Source organism: Habropoda laboriosa, unplaced genomic scaffold (assembly GCF_001263275.1).
Source record: "Habropoda laboriosa isolate 0110345459 unplaced genomic scaffold, ASM126327v1 scaffold291, whole genome shotgun sequence".
NCBI lineage: Eukaryota > Metazoa > Arthropoda > Insecta > Hymenoptera > Apidae > Habropoda > Habropoda laboriosa.
The window spans coordinates 877,764-888,395 of NW_017100515.1; the positions used below are offsets into that span (position 1 = coordinate 877,764).

General features: G+C 33.4%; 4 protein-coding genes across 4 annotated transcripts; 2 read left to right on the plus strand and 2 right to left on the minus strand.

Annotated features, from left to right (window-relative positions):
* Positions 1-2,621: 2,621 nt before the first annotated feature.
* LOC108576356 (S1 RNA-binding domain-containing protein 1) lies at positions 2,622-5,341 on the minus strand. The gene is made up of 2 exons (XM_017939329.1): positions 3,479-5,341; positions 2,622-3,395 (listed from the first exon to the last, which is right to left on the minus strand). Exons 1-2 carry the CDS (start codon positions 5,339-5,341, stop codon positions 2,622-2,624), a joined length of 2,637 nt encoding a protein of 878 aa, XP_017794818.1.
* A 576-nt stretch (positions 5,342-5,917) lies between these two features.
* On the plus strand, positions 5,918-6,923 carry LOC108576357 (coiled-coil domain-containing protein 51-like). The gene is made up of 2 exons (XM_017939330.1): positions 5,918-6,085; positions 6,171-6,923. Exons 1-2 carry the CDS (start codon positions 5,918-5,920, stop codon positions 6,921-6,923), a joined length of 921 nt encoding a protein of 306 aa, XP_017794819.1.
* A 584-nt stretch (positions 6,924-7,507) lies between these two features.
* Positions 7,508-8,565, minus strand: LOC108576462 (protein SGT1 homolog). Its single transcript, XM_017939470.1, has 5 exons — positions 8,487-8,565; positions 8,293-8,403; positions 8,000-8,201; positions 7,696-7,898; positions 7,508-7,615 (listed from the first exon to the last, which is right to left on the minus strand). The coding sequence occupies exons 1-5, from the start codon at positions 8,523-8,525 to the stop codon at positions 7,508-7,510; spliced, it is 663 nt and encodes a 220-aa protein (XP_017794959.1). The 5' UTR covers positions 8,526-8,565.
* A 380-nt stretch (positions 8,566-8,945) lies between these two features.
* Positions 8,946-10,622, plus strand: LOC108576358. Its single transcript, XM_017939331.1, has 5 exons — positions 8,946-9,055; positions 9,306-9,704; positions 9,798-10,002; positions 10,075-10,290; positions 10,367-10,622. The coding sequence occupies exons 1-5, from the start codon at positions 8,986-8,988 to the stop codon at positions 10,620-10,622; spliced, it is 1,146 nt and encodes a 381-aa protein (XP_017794820.1). The 5' UTR covers positions 8,946-8,985.
* The last annotated feature ends 10 nt before the right edge of the window (positions 10,623-10,632 follow it).

A 10,632-nucleotide genomic window follows, 5' to 3' on the forward strand; every position in this document is an offset into this window, starting at 1 on the left:
CGGGTGATGCTGCTGCAACGGCTCAGCCATTGTCTGCAGCGAGAGGGCCTGACGGTCGAGGCCAGACACTGAGAAATGATAGGCGGCGGAGAATGAACCTGTGTGTCGCGTGGAAAAAGAATGGGAATTAACTTTAATCTAAACTAACACGCTTGGATAATTAGAATAATCACGGTGAATGTTTCTGTTAACGTTGTAAAAATGGTAGGTTAAAAATGTGGTGGAATTTCTTTTTTCTTTTTTGCAATATTTCAAACGATAGAAATTATTTTCAATTTAGAGGTTAGATTTTTTCTTTTTTCGGCTTTTATTCCGAAGCCCCCATTTCGTACACGTCTGCACTGCCTGTTATTACTCTAGAATTGTACGTAGCCGTGTAATGTGTATATGGCAAGTGCACACCGTGCATACAAAGAGGGTGGAACAGGAGAGGGTGAAGAGTGAGACGGGCAGAGGGAGAGGAGTGTGCGGTTATGTCAGTGTGTTGCGTCAGACTACGCGCGAAATATGGTACGAAACGGCATAAAAATTCATCTCGGTTATTTGTATGCAAACTATCGCGTCACGTTTTAGCAAACATTTGCGGGACGTTTCCATTGAAATGTTAATAATTGAAACTTGGAGCAAAAGTTACGAGGATCGCTGTGCAAAAAAAATGGTGTACTTAGACTGTACGCTCTTCTGCCTACGCATTTTTTACGTATCTCTCGAAATACACCATCGTTATCTGTCTGTTAGCGTATATTTCGATTTCCTGTAGAACTTACCTTGCTTTACGGATCATTTCTGCCTCCCACTAACGTAAAATATTCATGAACTTTTTATCACGTGAAAAAACACCCGAATAATTACAAAAAGACCGTTTCACGGAAATACTACAGCAGCAAGACAATTCCCGCTAAAAAGCTACTACCCTAGTCAGATTGCTTTGTGTAAGACTACGACGCAATTTCCGGTGGCAAATTCTAGATGCGCGCGCAACACGTTAGAGACGAAAAATTACGCAGTATAAATTATTAAGTACTCGCTGAAAATAGGTAATAATTTAAAACTAACCGGTCGTCGTCAAAGACCGCGGTCGCGTCTGTGACTTTTCTCTGCAGCATCCAATGCAGAGTAACATCTGACCGTCGCGTCGCGGCAACCTCGAACTCCTTCCTCCGGGGAGAAAACACCGTGGTACGTGCTCAGAATTCGTCTCTGCCACTTTCCAGCTTACCGAATAGATTCTGCACCTTCTCGGATGGCTGTCCTATTTACCGCCGCGTGACCGTATTCGAAATTTACAGCTCGATTCTCGCCACCACGATAAATATTTCCGCACTCGAGATTCCGCAAACCGTTACGAACGAACGAACGTATCCCGTTTGAAGTGTAACACCGTAGAATCGATACTGCAGATCACGCTCGAAATCGATGAGATCGATAGAACTGTGTCCACTTCGTATCGAGCATAGTTAATACGCGTTATTTGAAATATCCTTTAATTTAACACCGATAACCTAATTATATAAGAAGTAAATATTGAAATTTACGATAAAAAGAAATCAGTATTCGTGAATGCTTACTATCGAATGATATACGCAATAATGAAATCGATATTTAGAGTGTTCGATAATCAGTTGAAAGTTGCCCAGTCGATAAAATCGATTCCAACATGTTCCATTGATATCGAATAAAATCAGTAGAATAAATTTTTTATAACGTGTGTTTCGGATAAAAGTAACGATTGCAAATTATTGGGAAAAAAAGGGAGTATTTAACATTCACCGCGAGTCATCGTAGACAGATCGAATGACACGCAAGAATAATAAAGTCTTAATAACCGACGTCGTAGGGTCGCGACGCTTCCATTTGCACCATCTACTCCGTTCAGCGAACCGTCCCCTAAATGGCACGGTTCACAGCCCGAATATATAAGCGGGAATATTAAGTGGAAATTGAGGCTCACGATACGTTATGTGTATATATACGTATAATCCGACTGGTTGTCGTGCAAGTATAATTGGCGACATCTGTTCAGAAAACTGGAGAGCTCCGTTGCGCCATCGAAAAATTTTAATGATTTTAACAAGCCAGGCTCACGGAATAACGTTTTTATTTGCCCTTATAAAATTAAATTACTTCAAAATTATTTATTTTCTTTTCCTTTTCGAGAATTAATCTACGTGAAATAAACAATAGTTATTATATATGACAAAATTAAAATGGATTTCCAACTGAAATGGCAAATATTCGTACGAATGGACCAATTATTATTCGGCAATATGATTAATTCCAGGTCAATGCACGATGAGGGACAATTTATTGTTAGTCGTTAACTTGCAACGACTCGTGCGTAAAATATGCAAATACTAACCCAACGTGTAATACGTCCTGTACTTATGTTTATTCATAGAGTTCTCAGCGGTTCTTGCTTGGAGAGGATCTACGAAGGGAGGACAGTACATTACAGATGTACATCGGATGTCCCATCTGCTGTATCTGATACCACAAAGGACCACTTTCTACGTTTCGTCGTTTTAAAAAATCAAAGATTTCACGTATAAAAATACAATTTATTTTATTAGAATATTTATGGTACAGTTACATAGAAACTTATAAATTATACAAGGAACAAATTATAAAACATTAGTTAATTCTAAACCAATCCTGCCACGTTCGACATCCACTTCAAATACTTTCACTTCTACGCGCTGACCTACCGAAACCGTACAATTTTTTAGCCAGTTTGTTGGTATAAGTCCAGCTCTACCCACTCCAATATCTACAAACGCTCCAAAATGTGTAACGTTGCGTACAGCACCCGTTAATGACGTTCCAACGGTTAAGTCGTTAATACTGAGCATACATTTTCTGAACAAAGGAGCACGAGTCTTTAATCGTATATCCTCGTCCTTTTTCATGGATAAACCTTTAATTATCACTTCTATTGTCGTTTCGTTTGTGTCAAGTTTTTTGGCTAACACGACGCACCCTTCAATGGCCCGTGACTTCACGTTTTCAATAAACGCTGTGGTGCCGAGACCTTCTAAATTACAATTACAATATTTTAGAAATTTCTCAGCTACATCGTATGATTCAGGATGGATCCAAGTTTGATCTAGTAAATTAAACGTGTGCGTAGACTTCGTAGACTGTTTGGGCTTTACTACATTGTCCGTAGTTGATGTTTCTGGTAATATTCTAATAAATCCGGCGCACTGTTCAAATACTTTGTTTCCAATTCCTTTTACATCCATTAATTGTTGTCTATTTTTAAATGGACCAAATTCTGTCCTCCATTCTATAATCTTATTTGCTCTAGATGCATTTAAGCCTGCAACTCTTCTCAAAAGGCATTGAGATGCAGTGTTCACATCCACTCCTACAAAGCTCACAACCTCTGAAACTACCTGTAATCATTTTCGTCCTGTTTTAGTAACATGTATTGGTTGATTATATTAGCAACATTGAACCTATAAGGTTTCATATTTACCTCATTCAATGATGTTAATAATTGTTTCTCTGGGAGATCATGTTGGTACATTCCTACACCCAAATGTTTGGGTTCTACTTTTACTAATTCAGCAAGAGGGTCTTGTATACGTCTTGCTATAGAAATGGCAGAAATTATATTGGTATCCACATCTGGAAACTCAGACTTTGCTTCTGTGCTACAGCTATAAATTGATGCTCCTGCTTCATCCACTATTGTGTATGATACATCTGTAGAACCAAATGTTTTGGACTCCATTAACTTATTTAGGAATACTTCAGTCTCTCTACAAGCTGTAGCATTACCCAATGCTAAGATTGTACATTTGTGTCTATTTACTAAATGCACCAAAACATTAGCAGATTCATCACTAGAGTCTTTCACTTTTTTGTGTGGATAAATTACACCTGTTTCAAGAACATTTCCCTGTTCAGAAATTACTGCCAGCTTGCAACCATGAGAAAATCCTGGATCTATGCCAAGAATGATTTTCCCACGTACAGGTGGTGAAAGAAGTAACTGTTTAACATTAGTTACAAACACTTCAATGGATGCTGTCTCTGCTTTTTGTTTCATTTCACTTCTCACTCTACGTACTACCAAGGGTTTAATGAACTTTGTGTAACAATAATCAATGCTATCGTTTAATAATTTCATATGTAATTTGGATGCATTCATAACATTACTAAACTGCTTGTAACAGTGAGCTTTAAATTCTCTTTCAAAAAAATGAGGCAAGACAATTTTGACAGTAAGAATTTTTTGTGCTTCTCCTCTATTAATAGCCAGTATCTGATGTGGTTTAATGTATCTGGTATTTGTACTGAAATCATAATACATCTCATACTTCCTATTTATATCTTTCAATTTATCATTTGAAGACTTACTCCTGGATTTACATTTAGTGGCTTCTATTTTTATAAGAGATTCATTTTGGAGATCTTTAACTTTGTCAAATATCAATTTGTCTTTGTTTAAAATGTCTGCTACTATATGTATAATTCCATCTTTAATTTCTTGTTCAGTTTTTAAACCACTTTTGTTAGAGTCAATCATAGATGATAAGGGAGGTAGTGTTTGACCCTGTATTATTAGATCACTTATAGGTCCCAAGCCTATTTCTTTTGCCCTTTCTGCCAGGCTTCGCTTAGATGCTGGTTTAAAAAGAGAATATATGTGTTCTAAGTCATCTAAGCTTTTGGCAGACACAACAGCAGAATATATACTAGGACTCCACTGTCCTAATTTATCAATAGATTTCAATATAGTGCTGGCACGTTGTTTAATTGATTTAGCCTGATCAAGACTTTCTTTCAATGCTCTTAATTTATCAGCTTCCATGCCATTAGTCATGTTTCTCCTATACCTTGCAATAAATGGAATTGTGTTATCATCATTGAAAAGCTTTACAACATTTGCTGCTATGTGCTTTTCAACATTATTTACTTCACTAACATAGTCTACATCACTCCATTCGTTACATTCTACAGAATTAAATAATATTTGACTTGTGTCTTTTAATGTCTGTTGAATATTTTCTTTGTCAGTGCTTTGTACTTCTTTCTTTCTATTTTTTACATTTCTACTTTGTATCTTTTTCTTTGAACTTTCTGATTCCTTTATATCAACTGCAGATTCTAATTTCACATTTTTATTTTCAGATTCCACAGCCACTCTCTTCTTCTTCTCAGGTAATGAAACAGTAGTACCCTTCCTTTTTCTACTGTTTGCAATTGTATCATCTTTTAGAATCAATGTCTTTTCCTTCTTTTGACTTGGTTTGGGAACTGTTTCCTCAAGAATATAACATTCATCACTTGAAACATCTCCAGGTTCATCTCCTTGTCGTGTGCTTCTTTTCATGATGCAACGTTTTATAAATAAAGAATAAAACTGCTTAAAAAAATGAATGTGCAGCAATACTACATATATTAACTATACGTCGAAAACTGCGAAGTTAATTGTTAAATGCACAAGATATATTTGTACATTTATTATATTTTTATGTTTATATGCAAAACTATTATGCATAAGAAATTATGTAATTTTTGTAATACCATATGATTATAAAGTGGTTGTAATAGTCAGTCAAATTTCACATCTAAATCTGCGTCTTATAAGCAGCCATTGCAAACGTGCCTTTAATAAATTCGGACGATATCCTTGCAACCAGAAAGATTATATTTTTCATTTAAAAAATTAAAATTAAAAAAATATTGTTCGTGCATTTTATTTTTTATTTATGAAATTTAATAATTATTAATTTTGGAAACATTGTTCCTATTGATACTATCTCTTGAAAGGTAATCTGTATTTTATGATATAATATTGGTTATATAGGAATTAAGAAATAACATGATAACGTACAATAAAACTTGTGCCAAGTCACTCATTTTGATATTTTAAATCTTTATACAATTTGAACAATAAATACATATAATGGCAGAAAGATTTCGATCGTTCATGAAAACTCTAGGCAATGAAATAAATAAACATCGACTGTTTAACAATGCAACTACAAAAATTAATAGTGTAACTGGAAAGGCCCAAGAAAAATTGAACAACATTCAAAATGCTGTTGCTTTAAAATATAATGTTATTGCAAAGGTAAGAGGAGTAGCACTGATGCACATTTTAAAGAGATTAATTAACTAAAAAAATATATTTAATCAAATCAATTTTTTTATTTCAGCGAGTGAACAGTGACATAACTTTAATTCAAAATTTAAATGCATCACAATTAGAGCCAAGTCCATTACCAAAGAAAGTTGTAAAGTGGTTACGATGGTATCAACAAATAACAGGTTTGGATACAGTTGAGTTGGCTAAGCAGCAAGTAATATCTGCTCAGAATAGGTTGTTTAAATGTCAAGATGATAGGAGAAGTTTAAATTGTGAAGCAGCAATAATAAATGATAAATTAAAGGAAGTATATTCAGAACTCATTCAAACTAAAAGAAATGATCCAAAATATGTACAATTGACAATAATAGAAAATAAAAATCTTCAAGATCAAGCAAGAGTTACATCACAGCTTAATTTATTAGAAAATGAGGAGAAAGAGCATTTTACATTATTAGCAACTGCTATCAAAGAATACCATGATAGCCAAACTATGAATGCACAGAAGTATAAATATTTATCTATTTTGTCATCTGCTATATTAGCAATTATATCATTGGCAGGTTCAATGATATACAACAATAAGAGAATAGTAAATATTCAAAGTAGTATAACTAAAGCACAACAAAGCACTGAAAATATCATGCAAAATAATTTTCATAAATTGTCTGAAATCCTAAAAGAATGGGAGAATAACAACAAACAGGAAGTAGTGGTGGTTCATGAAGGAGCAGATGAAAGCAATTCAGTAATAGCACACAGAGCTTATGTTTTAGCATTGTGCATTGTTGGCTTATGTATAATTAGAGCATTAACAGGATAAACTTATTGTATGGTGCATAGTAATTAACAAATTAATGATATTGTTTCAACTGAAATGATGTTTCCATTGTAACAAGCATTTATTTATTTGTAAAACTTTTAGTAAAAGTACAATATTATACAGTAAAATAAAGAATATATTAATATGATGCATATAACTGATAGTTATATGAAGAACTTGCTATTATACAATGTAGTTTAATTTAGTGTATATAGTTCTTTTGCACTTTGTGTAAGGAACAAAAAACTGAAATTTTTCCGAAAATTACTCATATATATTTAATAAATTGGACAAATACAACATGATACATACAAAGGAACAACAAGAAGTATTACACTATCCAATATTTCTCAATTCTCTGTCCACCTTTCACCAAAATTTGAAAGCAACACTTTATGTGATTCCTTTATTAGATAGAGACAATTGTTTAACTTATTAACTTTATAATATACAACAGAGTATCTACAGGATAAAAGATATCAGATACATTTTAGTATGTTAAATATTTATTAAATGATTTTATGAAAAAATGAAATTATTTTGTTAAATAGTCAGCAATTTAAATATCAATTATTTCAACTCCTTTATGTATTCCAAGGTTTCCATTCCAAACATTCTGGTGGTCTTCTTTCAACTCGACCTTTACTTACTTCTGACCAATTTGTGCTTAGCACTGTACCACCAGACTCTTGCTGTTTTTAGAAATATTATAATGTTAAAATCAACGTTGAACTGCTACATATCTATCATATCTGTTCTAAGGAGTACTTACAAAGGATTTATTCATTGCACGTTTAACTTCATCTGGAGCATTAACATATATGCGTTGGAACAAAAAATTGAGAGCAGCTTCTCCCTTTGCCTCATTTTCTTCTTTTGCCTCTTGTTTTTCTATCTCTTTCTCTAATTTATCCCAATTTCTTGTCTTTTTACATGAACTGGGATACTGTGATGGATCCTTTTCACATTGTACAACTTTAAAAACAGAAAGAAATTACATTCTCACTTTAATGTTATATTGTAAAGCAAATACTGCTTAGATATAACTCTAAAAACTATGAAACAATCCAGTTTACCTTGAGGAATAGGCTGTGGTGTGATTGGTACTTCTGCACTTCTTTCTAAGGAATTCCATGTAATTCCATCTTTTTTCTTCAACTTGACTTGTATTGTAGCAGAACCAGCCTTGTAGCAACACTCATCTGGTACTATTGGATGAGCTAAATCTAACTCCATGGAATAATCATTTCCTGATGGTAATGCAGCTGACACACTCAACTGAAAACAATTAAATACAATCGATACAAATTTAAAATAAATCGTTCAGCAAAAGAACATACATCCTTGTATTACTAAATTCCATATTTACCGTATTTTCTTGAAAATCAACAATAACATTAATCGCATTCTTTGCAAAAATTGTAATTGCGACAAGATCGTCTGTTTGATACCAATCGTATCTTATTTTGGGAACTGGCATCTGCAAAAGATCGAAATTTTTATCTGCCATTCGAACACCATTGTATTTCCATTTATTTTATACCATTTAATTGCAAATCTTACTTCATTGCCATCCTTTACGGCTGCTTCTTCGTTAGCCATTAGATCGATCTTTTATAATTATCAAACACAAATCATTCGGATATTTCACACAAAATTCACGTATTACACACTTCTCGAAAGTTCATATGGATAGTACAGGCCAGGAGCGTAACCAGCAATGCTTATGCCTTAAGAAGAAACACTATTAATTCTTTAATCTTTGCGAGAATAAAAATTCTTTTGCTCAATCATATTCTTGGCTATATCATTCGTTAAATGTTGTTGATGAAAAATATGAAAATTGTAATGAAAAAGAATGACAGTTATGTTCTAAAATGAGTTTACGCTCTTACAGATCGTTTAGAAATTCAACCAAAACATTTTCTCTTCCGGTGACGCAAACGGAAAGACGCTAACTTCCGAGGGCGCTTTAATGTTTTCATAGTCGTTTTAAAATTTTCGACGAACGAATGTAATATTTTCATGACAATAAAAAGTTGACCAACAATATCTGTCAAAAATGAAACGACCGATCGATGCGGTTATTGAAGACGTAATTATGGAACCGTCTAAGATTCAACCGATTATTGGTATCGAACATATATTCATTAAGAATTGCTTTAATATTATGCTCTCTTATTTTTTCGAATAAAATAATCAAAATTTTGTTATAATATCCTTTCGAAACGATTCACGTGTGTTTTTTAAATTATGATTGTCATTTATTTTTGTTAGTTCCATTTTGAAATACAAGCATAAAGCAATTTGTCACATTTGTTAACCTATACCTAGCATATTACATATTTTCGTTTTAACAGAAATTGTACGATTATTTTACAGTTAACTTTCAAAATGGAGCACTTAAAGATGAGGAAGCCAAAAAGATGTCATGTGGTGTATTTTATGATCAGAAGAAAAAGAAAACCACACTGGCTTTGTCAAATGGACAGATTGTTTACAAAGGTTATAAACCTGATATGGACCAAGACATGATGCATACTATGCTTGTGGTTCATAACAGAAAAACAGGAAAAGTGAGACTAGTTCAAGTTGAAAGATGGCAAGTGACTGCAGTGTTGGATAAACCAGTAGTGGAAGACAATATGGCAGATGAAGCAAAGATTGCTATGTTAAATAAACAGTTTGGTTCAAAGAGAGTAAAGCGAAGAACAGAACAGCATGAGAGATTACAAATGAATGTAGAGCATATTAAAGAGCAACTCAAAGATACTGTAACTGGTAAGGATTTCTTTTTATAAGTACTGGTGAAGTGTATGCTATAATGTTATGTTATTTTTCATAAGAGGAATTTTTAATTTGTTTTCCTTGTAGATGTTGAAATTGATAGAACAGAGTTATCGATAGAATTACCAGAAAATGAATATATTACAAATACTGCTTTACCAGAATGCAATAGAAATGCAAATACACCAAATGATGTATATAATATATATGATATTATACCAAAAAACAAACTGAAAACTATGTATGATTATGCTGCAGATATTTTAAATGATAGTTCTAATACTTCAGAAGGGTATGTTTCTTTGTCCCATATTATAACAGGCAATTTTAAGATGTATTATTTACACATTTGTTATACTTCCAGGAAAACCACATTCTTCAATCAGACATTAAAGTATTTAAAGTTTGAAGGGGACAGTGTGAAAAAAATTGCATTGTTACTTTACGTTCAAGGAGTTGCGTCGTGGATGAACACGCCGTACAAAGATGCTAAGAAACGAATTATCGATGTTTGTCCAGCTTCTGAAGAAATTAACTTGTATATATTAGATACATATAGTGTTCCAAGTACTCATGGACGGTGCGTTCGAAGGAATATGATAGATTCATAAGAACTAAATTTACCAATTTAATAAATAAATTAATATAATCTGCAGGATGAGACCAAACAGCGTAAAAGACAAAGGAGTGATACATTGTATGATTTTGTCTCTGATAATTTATAATTTCACGTTGGATCTGGAATTATTCGCGTCAATATTCAGTCATCGTTTGGGTTTGAGAAAATTGGTGGATTTCGCCAAAATTGTCGGTGCTGTACCCACTAAGGAGAACAAAAAAATAATACAACTGAAAATTCCATTACCAGCACCGTTGGCTATTGTAAGACGGGGAAAAAAGAAATCGTTTTAAGTGCGGTACA